This window comes from Scatophagus argus, chromosome 2 (assembly GCF_020382885.2).
Source record: "Scatophagus argus isolate fScaArg1 chromosome 2, fScaArg1.pri, whole genome shotgun sequence".
NCBI classification, from domain to species: Eukaryota; Metazoa; Chordata; class Actinopteri; family Scatophagidae; genus Scatophagus; species Scatophagus argus.
Window position 1 is genome coordinate 22,840,848 of NC_058494.1, and position 17,149 is coordinate 22,857,996.

Below are 17,149 nucleotides of genomic sequence, written 5' to 3' on the forward strand. Positions count from 1 at the left end.
AATTTACTTGTTTTTAGAAAAGCGGTTGTTGCTCCGGATTGTCATATTATTGCTTAACTTAGAATCCCAACGTAAAATATATGACTTTTATTTTCAGAGTAAATATACACAAACTAAAATCGTCATATTTGCATCACAAAAGTAATAAACGTAAAAGTGCAGTGTAAAACAACCAGACAGCTGCTCGTGAAATAAATCACTGGTCTGAAATGATCACCGTAATAAGTAGCTTAATTGATATTTATATTAGAATATGATATTGAATAGTAGATACTGGAAGTAGACTGAGGGGACACACGATTTTTAAATCTACGCTCATAAATATATTAGCTTTTGGCATTAAAATTTTTTAAAAATCTATTAAAAAAAATAAACAGTTTTCTCATCAACGAACTCGACGTTTGATTTTAAGGAGCAGTCACATTAAACTGGGCTTACAGCTGGGAGAAACCCTGTCAGATCCCGTCTGAAATGATTTTAAACTGCAGCTAAGCCGAGAGAGCGACACACCTGATAGACGAGTTACCGTCCATGTAGTTCTGGATCACCGAGATCCACTAACTACAGGCGGCAAACAATACAACGTCGGCTTAACAGTAATCTCACATCTGTTGTTCTGAGGTGGTGGTGGTTGTTTTTTTCTTTCCTTGCCTTATAAAATTATACAGTGCTGATATGTGGCTCAAACATGTTCACGTGGTTCATTTTAAAAACACTACACGTCGTAAAAGTGCACTTGTGTCCCCCACAGCATCAGTGGAGTAAAAATCATGCAAACGCACCGAGTTGCAACACTGCAGATAAACATAAAATCTCAATTCTTGTGTTTTATCACGTTCACAGTAGTAGGTGATGAAACTCTGCGTTTGTCCATCCAGTGTTTATGCTGTATATGTATTTTTGTGCAGGTGCAATGAGCTGTAAGAGATCCTTAAAACCGGTGGCCCACGTCTCGCGTGGCGCTGTTTGATGAGCTCAGACAGGAAGTGCATCACTCTCAAATCATCCTCGCTGCTGCAGATTCCTCGCGTGAACAGGAGGTCCTTGTCTTCGGTGCCATCCTTCCCTCCAGCAGCCTTCGGGTGGTGTAAAGCGGGGCTAAAGGTGTACAGCAGAGCCTGGTTGGCCAGCGCGGTCAGGCAGCTCTCCACGTGCAGCATGTAGGTCATGCCTCGGCTGATGCCAGTTTGAGGGTCGGCCAGTCTGTTGATGAGGGAGCCGGAGTATGACGGACAGTGCAGCGTCCTCTGGTCCAGGTCCAGCAGGGCCAAGTAACGACGGTAGCGAGTCAGAGAGTGAAGAACGCTGGCTGAAGAAGAGCTCAAAGGTGATCTGGACAAGAACAACAGTTAATTAGTTTTCATTTGTTCTTACTGTTGTATTTGACAGCCACGCATAGTCATGTCTTACAAGAATAATGCATTTAAAGCAGAAATGACAACACAGACCCACAGAGTTATCATCTTAGAAGCTGATAAAGTGAATGTGTTAGCAAACATTAGCACATTAGCATTCATTTGGAGTCGTATTTCTGCTACGTATGAGTTCATTGCGCTCTGTTTTGGTCTCCACCACCAACTCCTCTGACTCACCAGCTAGTTATGAGGTCAGTCTGCCTTTTGGTGCTGAGCAGGTAGCCTACAGAACTCAACACCTTTCTCATTTCACACGTTCATTTCATCCATTGTCACTATAAGAATTTTGATTAGAGCGGCTTTAATCCAGCAAACGTACAAAATGATTCGCCCTGCAGTCGGGTGGAATTGATTGGAAGTGATGTTCGTTTTTGAAACCACTTGTTATGATTGATTCTTCTCCTTGTCAGTGCAGTTTTTGTGATTTGGTATTTTATTGTTTTCTAAAACCTTCACTCTAAGGACATTTAGGGAACACGACAAAGAGAAAAGTCTCAGAAAGCGTACAGATTATTATCAGCTTCAACAAACTGCTGAATACTTAACCTACAAAGACAGGTGAGAGTACCTGTGTATTCCTATCAGTCTCCAGGCGAGCAGGTCGGTCAGCTGAAGCGGTGTGGTCAAACACAGCATCACAGCGTTTCCATCAGGACCAGGAGCAGGCAGGAAGAGGCTCAGAGCATCCACCAGCTTTCTGACCAAGCTCTCGTCTCCTCCGATGACGACCAGCGGCCGACCGCTCAGCAGACAGAACACGGCATGCTGGGAGAACGAGTTCTGTTTGAGGAACCTGAGGGCTCTGAGTCCAGCCCTCCTTCTCCTCTTCCTGTCTGAGCGGACGTTGCAGGGGATGTTTTGGGTGGGAGAGGGCGGTTCTGAGGAGCCGGTGAAGCTGGTGCAGTCAGACGACTCGTCGACGCTCATCAGCCTGAGAAGAACGGAAGGCGGAGACCACTGGTTGACCTCAGCCAGCGTAACAGGAGGGGCGAAGTTCACACGGAGATTGGGCACTGACGGTACCGTCTGATGGACTTCGGACTCCACCTCCTCTTCAGCTAATAACAGTAACAACAGTTTTAATACATAAAGGAATACATCTGCTTTATTACCACTTTGTTCCTGATTTTCTAGCCGGGCCGCCACCCTGGATGGCATCACCTTTAACTATAACAGCGGTGAGGAAATCATTTTCCACCAGGACCTGTCCTTTAATTCACATGTAGAACATATCACCCGGACTGTGTAGTCTGGCCTAAGTGTTTCTCTGTGTCTTCACAGATTTCTCTAGAGCTCCATCCACCGGCACCAACCTCCGCCTGCATCACCTCCTTCCCTGTGCTTCTACCCTGCCTGCCGTCCCTGCTCATCAACAAACTTGCTGCTCCTGCTTTCGCTGGCCCAGCCTGCCCACCAGGAGCTGCCTCCATCAGCTCTCCCCTGACTGAACATACTGAACATATCTCATGTTGTTAACTGCTGTCCTGCCTGTACAACATCCATTGCACGTCTGCCCGTCCTGGGTGAGGGATCCCTCCTCTGTTGCTCACTCTGAGGTTTCTCCCATTTTTTCCTTGTTAAAGGTTATTCTGGGAGTTTTTCCTTAGTCGATGTGAGGGTCGAAGGGCAGATGATGTTGCTATGATGTTATGTAAAGCCCTTTGAGAGAAACTGCTTGTAAAAATGGGCTGTACAAATAAACCTGTCTTGTCTTGATGTGTATCAGTAACAACAACACTGCACTGACTGAGTCAGATCCTCATATGATTTTCACAAGTGGCAACAACAATGAGGATCAGGCAGGTTTGAAACAAACTTATTTGGAAGTGAAAACCAAGGCGGTGGCCAATTTCCCCAAACTATATGTTGTAAACATCCATTACAGCTCACCGAATGACTTCCTGGTTCAACTTTGACATAATGTATGTAAGGAGGGAATATTAGTAATGTTCAGCAGTTGAAAGGCTCAGTTGTTTTACCTTGCAGCAGTGTGGACGTCTCCTCTGGCTTGTCTTCACAGACTCTCTCGCTCTTTAAACACCCACTGGCCTCCTCCTCTTTGGTTAGAACCTCTTCACAAGCAGCCGTTTGCTTTGAGGACTCATCCCTGTTGACTTGACCATCACCTTCATGTTCATTTCCACTCGCTAAAGTTGTTGCATTCGACGTCGTCTCCTCTTTGAGGGCACTTTGGGGGCAACACTGTGTCGGTGGTATCTCTTCCTCATTCTCAAAGCCGTTACTCAGAGGTTGGTGCTCCGCTTCTTCCTCTGTGATGGCAGTGAGGTCGTCAGGATGGATGGACTCAGTGGTCAGCACCTCGATGCTGTCCTCGCTGTTGGCTCGTCTGGCGTACGCTCGCACGCGTCTGACTCCGGCGTCTGCTGCCGCCTGTCGCCTGCTCGAGGCGTCCGTCATCCCAGCTGGTGTTTCTGTTGAACAGAGTGAACTGTCAGCCGGTCCAGTCGTAACAGAGGCGTTTGAGGGCATGTTCTGCATTTTGATGATTAATTAGGCATCAATATTGTAGTTGGCCCCTTTTTATCAATCTTATTTTTGACTGACATTACAAGTTCTTTTTTTGGTGCCCATATGTCACTTGTGTCTACGGGGGCAGAACATTGGATAAAAGACAATTCTGCAGTTAATTATTATTTCATTTTCAGTGTGGCAAAAGACACCACATCTCAGATCTTAAGTGAACTATAAATTACCAAAGATGTTCGATTCAAATAGTCATCAAACTGCTTCATACCTCTGCTGTCGGATCCAGCGACAACATGCTGCGTCCGATAAGACTTCTCAGTCCCGAGCACTTCGATGCTGTCGCCGCTGCTCACGCTTTCTGTCATCTCCATGGAAACGTTGGGGTCAGGGGTCGCTGTCCTGGCCTGTCCTGCCTCCAGTTTGATCGGGATCTCCTCCACACAGGAGCAAAACGACTCCAGGCTCATCGGCTCTGACTGAAAGGCCTCGACGCCGCTCTTCGTCCCTGTCGGCCCCCGTAGCTCAGCCTCAGCGCTCTCTCTCTCCTCCTCATCGCCGTCCTCTGGGCTCCAAAGCTCAAACAGGAAGTTGGTGAGGTTGAGTCTCTTGGAGAGCGAACGCGTGACGCGAGCAGTTTGCAGTACACTCCTGTCGCCGCGTAGGCGGCGCTCTGTATCAGCAAGCTGCTCCTTCACCAGTGACAGGAAGTAGCTGTTGCAAAGCTCCTGCAGAGGCTTCAGATGGCGCTCAGAGGTGGGGGTGGAGCTGGAGCTGGAGAGGAGGGGAAAGGACTCAGAAGGCAGGAACCCAATTGGATCAGTGAGGGAGTCAGCCGGGTCGTAGGGCAGGAAGTCAGGCTGTTTCAGCTTCCTGTTTGGGTAGGAAGTGACCTGGCGGAGAAGGTCTCTGTGATTTAAGATTGAAAGCTCCACAGCTTCAAGCTCGTCTGCTTTCTCTCTGACCTTCGTGGACCCGTTTGCCGTTGTTGGACGTTCTGTCGCCTGTAGCAGAGTCAACCGTGTGTACCTGAAACAGTCAGAGAGAGTCCAAGTTAGTCAGCTCCAGCCTCACCGATGGGTGCGGCCATAAATGTGCCCTGTAGCTTCTACAACCACACCCAATGGTGATGTCGCCAGGTACCGGAGTACACCTGTATGTCAGTGCAACAAGGCAAGAAGTTAAACCGCTGGAGGACTGCATGTGCCATCAGAGCCTGCATTTTAACGAGATCATCACTGCCTACAGGTCAGAATAAAGAACAACAGCCTTGACAATAACTGGTGTTTCAAGTTATCAAGGAAAATATTCTCGGGTTCCATCTTCTAAAACGTAAACAAAAGCTTTGGGTTGTAGACTGGTGATCAGATAAAGCAATCAGTATGAAGGCTCGGGTAAACTGTGATCAGCATTGTTCATCACTCTGTGACATTTTCTAACCCAAACAACCAATTAATCTGACAAGTAAGTGACAGCTGAATCACCACGTGTTTGTAGCTCTTTGTGACATCAACTGCAGCAGTGACTCATATCTGCAAGAGCTCGACCAAAACGTATGAACACACGGACCGTATGCACTCACGACACATGTGGAAACAATGCTAGAATCACGTGCGTCCATTTTGGAGCGTGTCACGGCAAAATTCACCAACAAAGGTGTTTTCACTGAATGTGGCTGGTTTGACTTCTGCTGTGTGCTGTGTGGGTGTGTGCAGACTAAACTTCACTGGCACAAATGCCACTAAGCTGTTAGCTTTGTTGCACCTGTTAGGACAGGACAAATTACACTTTTATCATCCTAACCGGTTCACAAAGTCCAGTGACTTCACATGTCCCCGGGTTAGCACAAGTGCCCTCATTTCATCTGGCTAATTAGGCCTCTGCTGTCACATTAGGTTTCCACCCTTAAAGCAGCACTTTGCAGTCTGATAATGCGCTAAATGTGGCGATGACACAAGCTAAACTAATAATTTCTGCATTTCCGAACAAACACAGAGTCTCTGCTGGCTGACCCGAGCCACATCCGCCCAGCCAAAGCCGAACAAAGGAGAACTCTTACCTGCGAGTCTGCAGAATCCGGATATACTGTAGGTCGCACCAAAACACAAATTAAAGAGTTTCACTGACTAATGAGTGAGTCTGTCCACACCAACACAGTCCTGAAATCACCTGTGCGGCCAATATCAGAGAGCAGCATCCCACTGGTGGAGCAGGTTGCACAATACCAGCTGGACAAGACACAATCACAGTCTCCTCCATCTTGGCTCAATATGAAGAAACTACAAGTTGGACCAACCACACACACACACACACACACACACACACACTCTGCCATGCTGCTACGGCTTTGCAGGTCAAAGATCACAAAGCCAAGATGTGAATTTCCTTTTACACCAGAAATTAATGTTTTACTCGTCCTTTCGCTGGCAAAGAATGGAAGTGAATGGAGGTGAACATTCGCTGTTAATTTCTAGCATGTGTGACCTGTAAGGGGTGGGCGCTGATGAATCAGCCAGGCGCTAATGCTCAGGTACGTGTGTGTTGTTATTTCATCAAAGCAGATCCTGATCTTACTCGAGCTCTTGTAATTTCCTCTGCAGCTCCATAGAAAACGCTTGTCTGTTTCCCGTCTTGAGGCTGTCGGAGGCCTGGGAGAAGCGCGTCGACAGCTCGGAGAAGTTCTCCATCAGCTTCGCCTGGTCCGAGCAAACGTACGCCATGCAGAAAGGACGCACCATGCCCCGAGCCTCCAGGTCGTACAGGGTCATGTGGTGAACGTAAGCAAACGCGTCCTTGGCCGAGTCTCCCAGAATCACTTTGGAGTCCTCGCTGAAGTTGAGGCGGGGGCCGGGAGATGCAGGAGGGGCCTGGCTTGGGCCCGACGCCTGGTAGTCCACAGACATGAGGCGAAGAGAGAAGTGGTTGAGGTCAAACGACCCGATGACTCTGGGGTCGTCCGGTATCGTCAGCACAGGCTTGGGTCCCACCTGGAGACATGATCACATCGTTTCAGCATATGAAATACCAGAAAATATTTTTAAAAATCCCTTTCAAAATGTTATCACTGAAGAGGTCTAAAGTAGAAACTATTAGTGTCTGAAACTATTCCTATTTCCTAATTGTTTTTTCTTCCAATTTTCTTTGAGGGAAATGAACTCTTAACTAAATCAACAATGAACTAATCTTCATTTGCAGCTCTCCACTCTTCAGCCATCATGTGATGAAACAGAGATGGGAGGATGACATGCGTCCAACGGTCTCAGCGGGACACATTGCGGTTCATTATCTTATCATGTCTTATGGCCTGCAGAGTTTCCTCTGTGGTGGTTCTGTGGTGGCAGGGGTCCATCCTGTTGGTCTTAGGTTTGGTTCCTCTTCTGCTACGAGTGTGAAGGAACTATACATGGATAAAAATAAGTAGAGGAGGGTTGTGTACAACACCTGAGGCCAGCTCATTTAAAAACTTAAATGCTTAAAAATATTCTAAATGATTTTTAATTGACTAATTTTAACAAAAAAACACGCAATCGTAGAAAAACCAGAAGAAGCTCAGGAAATTTAATTGTTATTATTAAATTAATTTATATGTTGCTGCATTTTATCAGCTAAATTAGTGTTGCAGCTCAGGCTTCAAAGGTGTCGCAACTGGTGGTGAGTTGAAGTTTGTTCACTGAGGAAGTCTTGAGGAGATAACATCTGTTTTGCATGGCCGAACACATGAGGAGTAAAACGTCTTCAAGAACTTAAAGCAAGCCCAGCTGCTTTTGCATGTCTGCAATGGACAGTTTTCTTTTTCACTGTTTTCTGACACTTTTGAGACAAAATGATTAATTGGTTCATTGGAGGTAAAGAGCTCGTAACCAAATCGATAATGAAAATTTAAAAAATATGTTTGTTTTCTTTTTTTTGCTGGTTAGAAACCCTGAGAGATTTGTGAGTTTTTGTGCTGCTTGTAACACTCAGTATTTCTCCAGGGGATCAGTAAATCAGTAAACTGCTAGTTTCACATTATAAAACCATAAAACAGCTACAACAGAGTCCCTTCCTGCTTCTGAATGATACCCGAGACACTAAAGCAGCATCACAGCAGCAGTAATTTGTTTTTTCTTAAAAAAAAATCCAAATTAAAAGCACACACCTGTTCAGAGAACTCGGCCACCAGTATGAAGTCTCTGTGGAACTGGGCGGAGGAGGTCCAGGGGTTGGATGGAGATAAAAGCGGGACGGATAGGTCCTCAGGTAGATCCTGAGCCTCACTGTACTCCTCTGCTTCCCCAAACCCTCCTGTGCCGGTGAAGGCCAGCAGGTCCGGTGACCCGATCATCTTCAGTGAAGGTTCAGCCCATAGAGGTCCATCAGTGTTTCTGACACAGCGACACGGACTGATCGCGCATCGCGGTGCCGCCCGGCCGCCGGCCTTCGGGCGGTGAGTCAGCTGTTTAGACGGACGCTACAACAAGCGGAGTAGTAGAAAACTTGTTACGCAGTCGTGCGCGGTCATTAAGCGACAGATAACGAAGCTGCACCAAATTAAAACTTAACGGAGCGTCTTGTCCGCTTGCTTTCAACAAACAACAGTCACGTAAACAAGCGGCGTTAACAGGAACTTAACGGAGAAGCGAAACTTCCCTGCGGGCAGGAGTCACACGATTAGCTAACCTTTGTCCCGGGATTTGTGTTCCTCTTTTTCTGTAATTAGTGAGCCAACTTTCAACCTGAAATTTGTGTCTCGGAGTCACGAATTTTACCGGTAAGCTGACGGACTTCTAGCCATGTGACAGGCGCAGTGACAAGGACGCGCAGATGCCGCTCGTGTCTGTCGCCAAAGCGGCGCTGGATGGAAAACCAGACTGGGGGTCCCGAGTCAAATTGGACGCAATAATGACGGGTACTTCCGGTCGTCGGTTTCAAAGTAAAATATCTTTAAGAACATCCGGTTGAAAGAAAAGTCAGTTCATTATGCATTGAGCGCCTAGTGCCTGCACTCTAATACAGCAGCTGTCTTTGTATGTATAATTTGTATGTATGTATGTGTTCTATGTATATATGTATATACACAAATTATACTGATATGATACTGTTTCTGTTTCTATTATTTTGTCCATCAAATTCATATCAATGAAGACAAATCATTATGAATTACTGTCCGAATTCTGTGTAAATATCAACTTTAAGATTCAGCGTGCCCACAAACAGCATCAGAGGATTCAGCCCATGCTCCTCTGTGCCAGTATGGACGGGACAAACGATCACAGTGATCAATAACACTTTCAGTGTACACATGGGCAAGTCAGTGCTGTAATGAGACAAGAAGACAACACTGACGTACAAACAGATGTCCATGTGACATGCTGCTACTTGTCCATTAGCTGACGGCAACAATTATCACATGGATCTCATATGACGTCTTCAGCAATGTGATTGACACTTGCACGAAAGTAGTGTTAAATTAAGTTTACGCTTTCTAAGCTGACAAAGTCACATGAAAGTTTCACACTCAAAAACTTTCTGACGCTTGATTTCTCTCAAGTCAGAAAAGTAAAAACTGGGGCCACTGAACGAGAATCTAAACAAGTGCTTTAATTTTTATTTGCGATTGCAATGTTCAATCAGAGAAAATCAGTCTTTCACTCACCCACAAAGCAAAACTAAAAAGAAATGGCCACAACATTCATGCTGTATATAAAAGCAAGTGCATAAAATTATTCGTTAAGTTTAACCACAATTTAAAGGGTTACTTTACCCAAGTAAGATGGGAAGCAAACTAAACAAGACGAACAAATTACTGCACACTTCAACCTCCGGCATAATAAATTATACACATTAAAGAATTAAATAAGTCCAACTCTGACAGACAGACAGAACATAGTGTTTCCAGCCTGAAGGCCAATGATTCGAGTCATCAGTCAAGAAGACCTTACGAGCCAACTTGCATCCTGTCAGTCGAACCGATGCAATTTATCAGTGCAGGAGCAACAGTGTAACTGGCTGTAAACTTTACACACCAGGTCTCAAAATGACACAAACCACCAAAATAACTGATGGAAATGGAGACAGCATGAGGCAGAGCAGCACGACTCCAGCCTGTTGGCTGCCTCGACACACTTTGCTCCAGTGATGACTGCCAGCAAAACCAGATAAACCTGTCATTGGTACGACCTCCTCTACTGCCATCCACAGTGTGTGGGATTTTATAACCGCACTGCCGGTCGGACACACTTGAACTTTCTCGGACTGCGTGGAAATCTGATGTTTTCACACCACAGAGGACAAAGAAAGGCATTACAAGGAGAGTCTTGCAGGTAAAACTCAAGCAGGCTGAAAATTAGCGTCAGAAAATAGAACGAAAGGTCAGACGTTCATACCGAACAGCCGAATCAGATTCGACTGACAAAATTCTGAGTCGGTCCAGTTTAATAAGTGCACAACACCTGGTGGTTTTTAGCAGGTCATTATTTTCTGCATAGTTACGATGTAATAAAGGAGATTTAGGACAATGATGCAGAGCGCACACCATCAGTCACAGCAATAAACTGCACTCCTCCTCCTCTGCTGTTAATGGATGTACTGAACTGTACGTGTCCACGCTGATCATCACTCACACCCTGTGAAAACTGATAAACACACAAACTTAAATGCAACCTTGGCGGCAGCTGTGTGTGTGTGGGGAGTTATGATCAGGCACACGCTGAAGCATCGTCTCAGTCATCTTGATAAACACTTCCTCATCACATCTCACTTCCTCTGAGTTATTTGTTGAGCTTGATTATCACTTCACAGTCTCCTCCTCCAGTGTAGACATTAGTCCATGGTGCCTGCCATGCTGTCATTCCAACTGCACCCCGTTCCCTCCTGTTCCCTTACGTCAAAGCAGGATGGAGGAGATAAATGGCGAGATTGGCCAGTGGGAAGAATACAGCACCTTTGCCTTGAACCAAACATCTTGGATGATAAAAGTTACTCCTCTGATCTGGCTTTATGTCTAATCTTGTGTTGTACGTGCAGACAGTTATATGAGCAGTATTTCAGGCTCTGACACAGCACAGTAGAGCATGAAGCCCATCTGGTCCACCTGGTCCTCTGACAAGCCACTCAGCAGATTGACAGCTGGCTTGAAGTAACTGTGCAACACCCCTTGTTCCAGGTAGCCAATCAGCTCAGTGATGCACTGCTGGAATCTTACATCCAGGCTGATCTCGGACCAGTCGCTCTCACCGTCACTCAGGTGCAGGATGAGATTGGCCAGTGGGGCGGCTTCGAGTGGGCGCAGGGCGGGGTTCAGTCTGCACACCGCCTTGAGTATTTTAAGCGTCTGCCTGCGGTATCCACCGTCAGCGGCGTCGAGCTGAGCCAGGCGCTGAGTCTCCCACGGGTAGAGAGACAGGTGCCAGGCGTTGACCCAGGGGGAGGTGAGCTCAGGCTGGGCGGTCAGAACCACATCCCCCTCCCTCAGCAGAGGCAACATGGAGATGAACAGGGGCTGATCACTGCCTTGCGCCCCTCCTTTCTCACTCCCGGGTCTAAAAGGTTATAATGGTAGAAAAGTCAGAGAGGGCAAGCGCATCCTGTTCAACACACTCAAACAAGCGAGAACAGGCACATACCGAATCTCCAGTCTCAGGTCTGGTCCTCCCAGTACAGGTCTGACAAGACAGTCCATAGTGCTGCTGATGGACGGCCAGTTTACGGTTTCCATGATGGCCTTATTAAACATGTTCACAACAGCTTCTGAGGACAGGTAACCACCCACCAGGTACCTGCAAGACACAAGGAGAGCCTGGCTTTAGTCACTACACATAATCACAGTAAACAAAATGTATTTGGTCAAATAAGACATCTTTTTTTACGTTTTGTAGACCACGTGATTGATTGAATTTGTTGCAGATTGACCAATAATAAATTACAATTATTATCTGCAGTCTTTGCTTTTTGTTGTAATTTACTGATGTCCATGCAAACTTTGTGGTAAAAACAAAACTGTTGCTAATTATCAGGAATAATGTGCTAATTTTATCAACTAATCAGAAACCTACCTGATGAATAAAAATATATTTTTAGTCTGGGTGTTATTACCTGTCCCAGTAGCTGCGTCCTCTGGGAAAATATTCCAGATTGACCCGCCGGACCATCCAGTGCAGGGGGTGTGTGAGCAGCGTTTCCTCTCCCGGGACAAGACGCCAAAGAGAGGCTTCGAGCTGAAGAGGCACCAGCAGACATGCATGGTCTGCACTGACTACCTAAAACACACACAAACAGATAAATCCAGGAGTCATTCATCTAACATCTTCCTGTGTGACATCACAGGGGGGCAATAAAACAAACAAAAGTTGCATGAAAGCGTATTATCATCTAGAAAAAGAAAAGAAATTGCACACGTGTACCTGCAGGTCATCCAGTAGTGAACCTCCGAGGCTCATTTCTCCCAGGGGCATGTCAGGATGACGGCTGTGCAGAAAGCCCTGGATCTCGGTGCAGATGTCCAGAGCCAGAGACTGAGCCCTCTGGACCTCGTGCGGAGACAGTGCCGCCCTTGTGTGATAGTACTGCTGCAGTCGCTCCTAAACAAATTTGACAAGGTTTTCCAATGATGTCCAGTGTTCAGCTGTTCACAAGCAGGCAGCATGTCAGAGTTTACACATACAGGAACAGGGACTTCGTGGTGCTTTCAGGTGCACCTTGTAAACTCAGAAATCAATAGTCCTGTGGGCAGCAGTGCTGTTTAAACGACTAATTGTTCATTTGTTTTTCTTATTATCCTTTTTTTGAAATACATAGGCCACATCTGTCATTACTTTCTTGTTCACTCACTACAGCCATGTTAGGAAACAGGTGCTAAGATCATAATAACCCATTAATTTCTACAGAGGCAGATTTTAAATCAGCATCTCCGTGATATTTTTGTACAACAGATCCCCGTGTACTTTGATACTTACAAGTTACAAGTTATTTTACTACAGTATTTTCAGAGGCTGAAGTCATACTGAATATGCGTACATTTTGGCCAGTAAAATATTATTCTTGACTGGTGGATTTTTTTCATATATCTGTCTCCTTGGCTGTTGAGTCAGAAAGTTAATTTTGGACAATCTTCACAGGCAAGGATGGGACAAGGTTTACCACTTTGTGAGAAACGTGACTGTATGAAGAATATTACTACATGTGCCCCTGAACACAGTTTGTTTGTAAATGATTGCATTCTGTTTTTAGTTACAGTTTTACACAGCATCTCAACCTTTTTGGGATTGAGGTTGTAAGAAACATGTGAAATGAAACAATGGACTCTTTTGATTCTATTGTGAATGTTGGATGACTTTACAGAAACAAAAATAAGTCAAAGTACAAATCATGGCCAAGAAAAATGTTTTGTTTTTTTCTTATTGTTCCTGAACAAGCCAGTATTCATAGTGAAAGCAGCTTTCCACATATGCAAAATAGAAAATTAAGATGTGCAACTGTTCAGAAAAGATTGCTTAAGCTTAATTTAAAGGCAAGTCGCACTTTTCAAATCCCTTTTTATGTCCAGTCATGCGTTTGCTCTACTAACATTTACCGAACAAATTACTTCACATAGCCTGTACAGAACAATCCACAGCACTTCTGCTTATGTAGATGTTCTGCAGACTCATTCAAAGCTGTTTCATGCTTGTTTAACTTCTATCCAGCCAGTGCAGAAGCGCGCATGCACACACGCACACACACACACACACACACACACACACACAGTATTTTGATTATGCAGGGCTCTTGGGGCTCTGTGCAGCCTAACCAGTGCATAACAATGTGTATCCCTTAAGCACTACGCTTTACAAAACATGCTACACATGCATAAATGAATAAGCCAACACTGAGCAGAGTTCTTACAGCAGCTGCCCAGACGGACTGCATAATCTATAGCTTCAACAGCTCAGAGGTGAAACGGAGTGTACCTGCAAACTGAGGACACACAGCTGGAGTCTCTTGGACTTTGACTCAGGTTTAGGCTGCATTTCCAGAGAGGACCTCCGAGGTTGTTGACACAGGTCAGCTGATTGAGAGGGACATAAGACACTCGTCAGGTAACATGATGATTAGCATATACCTTCTGCATATATGGTATTTTATTTGCCTGAACACTTTCGAGTGCTGAGATGTAACCGATACCTTTCTGCTGTTTGGCTGCCTTGGCAACGTGTTTCATCACCACACCCTCTATGCCCTTCTTGATCAGTGTGGGGGAAGCAGAGACCAAACTCAACTCCTCCCAGCTCTCAGCCATCTTCTGCTCCACCTTTTCATCGTCGGCTGCACGGCCTGCACGCTCTATTAGCTAAACACAAACACCCGTTGTCACAAACATGTAGTCTTGTATGCACAGCACGACTGATAACACACAGGCCAAGTACAGAGTGCAGACATTGCCTTAACCCACAAGCAAGCAAACAGAATTGACTTAAAGAGGCAAAGAGATAACCCAGACCCAAGAAACTTTGAACATGACTATAACTGACTTGAATAGTTAGATGCTGATGCTGTAAAAGGAGCAGGAGATTTCCATTCATTCCACCACCAAACCTCCTACTTACTTGTAATTATAAAAATGTTCAATATGTTAGTCTAGACACTTTATTACTGCGAGCGTGTTGCTGCTTTCATTTTCTTTGTCCACTTTAGTTGATGTCAGTGATGTTAATGCAGAGTCGGCTGCCCAACAGCAATTATTTTGACAATCAATCGATACACAGGTTTTCGTCCTATAACAATTATTTTAACACAGTACTGACAACTCAGAGTGTGTGTGTACGATATTCAGTGGACTGCATGTAAAATGTTACAGGAGTGCGTATGAACGATACACGATGTGGGGCCAACAACCTAAAAAACACTCACTCGTTTCACTGCCAGTGTAGCAATTCCTAGCAAGGCAGCCCCACCAACTCCAAGAACCAGACGGGCATTAGACAGCAGGAAGTCAATCACCATGGCAATGCCATCCTCTCCCCGCCTCCGACTGCCCTGGAAGTTCATTGCTTCCTTTCTTGTGCTTAGCCTTGGAAAGAGAAAACAAAAGCACAAAGTAAGACATGACTGCCAGATGAAGGGAAAATTAAGTCTACCCTGTAGCATTTTTTGTCTCTAGAAATCATGAAATGACACAAACATTTTATACTGCACAGATACTAAATGGGCCATAAAAATAAAAGTGACTTGTCTCATTACAAGTACAATGTTCGTTTATGACTTTACTGTTCTGTGAAACTACCCACTCTGCTGCAGTCTCTCACACAGTGCATTTGGGGTCATGTTTTACACCTTACAACAATGACAAATCTTGCTTTTAAAAACAGGAAGTTCGCAGAATAACTAGACATGCATTCCACTTATAAGCTGTTTGTTTCTCTTGGCTGTTTCTGTGCCAGAGAAACTGTTGAGAAGACAGTTTGTGGACAGGCCCTTTTCACGGGAGACATTTTAATTTGTCATAGGAGGAAAATCACAGGTGTAATGAATAACATTAACAACGGCTGTTTTTCATTGTAATGTCTCACTGAGCAATTTCTGTGAGTCACATGGATCGCAGTTACAATTATTATTGTTAATTACACCTGATTTTCCTTCTGTCATATATCAAAGCTTGCTGGTCTGGCTATAAGGTGATCAAGCATGACAGGAACCTGCAGTAGTGGAGCACGTTTCTCAAAACCAAAGCCTCTGGTGAGGCTGGAAATGATGGAGAAGAAGATATTTATTTGATTACAGTTAAAAAACTGTGCAACAATTCTTTAAGCTTACTCATTTCTGGAGCAGACGCATATGTGAACATGACATAAATACACTTTTAGTCTGTACAAAACAGATCATGTGATCCTGTGACCATTTTTAGCTCTACTGGACATCACTCGAAACCATTTCAACCAAGTGTGTGTCCTCTGTCCTTGCTAGAGCTACAGGATCCCAAGAATGGAGACGTGCTCTATTTATAGACTCAATACATGCCTGAGTCATGCTGGGTGTAACAACCTTCCTGGTCAAGCTAGAGCACAACAAAATGTCTGTAGCACACTCAGTACTCAGGTGACAGTTCGTATATTGGAGTAGAGTTCACTTTTCTTTACGTTCAGACAAAGCAAAGGCGCTCCTGATGTTGACAGATGTTGCCCAACACAGGCTGAGCTGATACGAGCTGCACACAAATGGACCAGCTGATAAACACACAGATCAGTCAGTCAACAGCTACATGGGACATCAACAATATACTCGTCTAAATAAAGTGCTTTTCATACTCCTTTCTTTCCTGTTTGTGGGACGCTTCACTGACCGAGGGTGGCAGCACGGCGATGCCACGACGCAGACGTGTTACACAAGGACAGCGCAGAAAAAGAGCACAGTGACGTCTCTTAAAATTATATAAATCACAGAATTTTAAATTTAACTTGCAATATTATTACATATCAGCCCTCTGGCTGGGCTGCTGACATGTTCATCTTTGCACACACCTTATCAATTAACTGCTGATTTGTCATTGTGAGAGTAAACACACAGACTGCCTGTGAATGTGCAACGCCAGAGATTGGTGACATGACAATTAACCTAGAAATGTTACATGACAAATTACCCGTCTAGCTAAGCTACGTCACCACTTGGTTATTTTTAAGGCATGAAAAGCAACAGCAAAAGGGCAAACGGCTACCAACTCAAGGTACCTGCTAACGTCTGTTGGTAAAGCCAACCAGCTAGTTATTTAGCTACAGTAGCAGTCACTGTCAGTTACCCCTCCACTATTGTTAAGTATACTTACCACTCAGTGCGGACAGAAAAGTAAGAGTCCGACCCGACACCATTAGCGTTTGATAAAACTCGTATATCGATGCTCGTAAAAGAAAAAAGGCGTGAAATTAATGTCTATCGTTGACAGACATGGGATAAACAGTTCAACCAGGTAGCTAACGGCGACTGTCTTCTTCCTCTTCATTTTAATCGTGTCTGGCATTCAACGTAAAAACTCAGTGGCGCCCTCAGGAGAACTCCTAACGTCACTACAAGAGGGTCAATGTAGTAACTGTTCCAGTGATTTTGGCCATGTCACGTGGTATTCACCAGCAGATGGAGTTTCTACAAAATTTTGGACAAACTCCAGCGGCATTTCCAAGCTGAAGAATGAACTTTGGACCTGTATCTCTGAGTAAATAACTACATCAGGAAAACAATCTCACTTCAAGAAGGTCAGTTTTGTAACTGCTTCAGTGCTCTTGATTATATCTCCTTATCTTCAC

General features: G+C 44.9%; 2 protein-coding genes across 2 annotated transcripts; both read right to left on the minus strand.

The window, feature by feature from the left end:
* Positions 1 to 72: 72 nt before the first annotated feature.
* smcr8b (Smith-Magenis syndrome chromosome region, candidate 8b) lies at positions 73 to 8,924 on the minus strand. The gene is made up of 6 exons (XM_046371336.1): positions 8,038 to 8,924; positions 6,474 to 6,886; positions 4,171 to 4,928; positions 3,395 to 3,847; positions 1,984 to 2,473; positions 73 to 1,332 (listed from the first exon to the last, which is right to left on the minus strand). Exons 1-6 carry the CDS (start codon positions 8,221 to 8,223, stop codon positions 882 to 884), a joined length of 2,751 nt encoding a protein of 916 aa, XP_046227292.1. The 5' UTR covers positions 8,224 to 8,924; the 3' UTR covers positions 73 to 881.
* Positions 8,925 to 9,459: 535 nt separating this feature from the next.
* On the minus strand, positions 9,460 to 16,873 carry mief2 (mitochondrial elongation factor 2). The gene is made up of 8 exons (XM_046371394.1): positions 16,675 to 16,873; positions 14,766 to 14,925; positions 14,040 to 14,205; positions 13,826 to 13,923; positions 12,281 to 12,457; positions 11,973 to 12,136; positions 11,504 to 11,656; positions 9,460 to 11,419 (listed from the first exon to the last, which is right to left on the minus strand). The coding sequence occupies exons 2-8, from the start codon at positions 14,901 to 14,903 to the stop codon at positions 10,909 to 10,911; spliced, it is 1,407 nt and encodes a 468-aa protein (XP_046227350.1). The 5' UTR covers positions 14,904 to 14,925; positions 16,675 to 16,873; the 3' UTR covers positions 9,460 to 10,908.
* Positions 16,874 to 17,149: the final 276 nt, after the last annotated feature.

Excerpts from the sequence above, each read along its gene's own strand:
- smcr8b (XM_046371336.1), bottom strand. The coding sequence starts at position 8,223 with ATGATCGGGTCACCGGACCTGCTGGCCTTCACCGGCACAGGAGGGTTT. Across the intron at positions 4,929-6,473 it reads AGGAAATTACAAGAGCTCGA|GTACACACGGTTGACTCTGC; the intron begins GTAAGATCAGGA and ends TGACTGTTTCAG. Across the intron at positions 2,474-3,394 it reads GACGTCCACACTGCTGCAAG|CTGAAGAGGAGGTGGAGTCC; the intron begins GTAAAACAACTG and ends TACTGTTATTAG.
- mief2 (XM_046371394.1), bottom strand. The coding sequence starts at position 14,903 with ATGAACTTCCAGGGCAGTCGGAGGCGGGGAGAGGATGGCATTGCCATG. Across the intron at positions 12,458-13,825 it reads TGTGTGTCCTCAGTTTGCAG|GAGCGACTGCAGCAGTACTA; the intron begins GTACACTCCGTT and ends AAATTTGTTTAG. Across the intron at positions 12,137-12,280 it reads CACTACTGGATGACCTGCAG|GTAGTCAGTGCAGACCATGC; the intron begins GTACACGTGTGC and ends TGTGTGTTTTAG.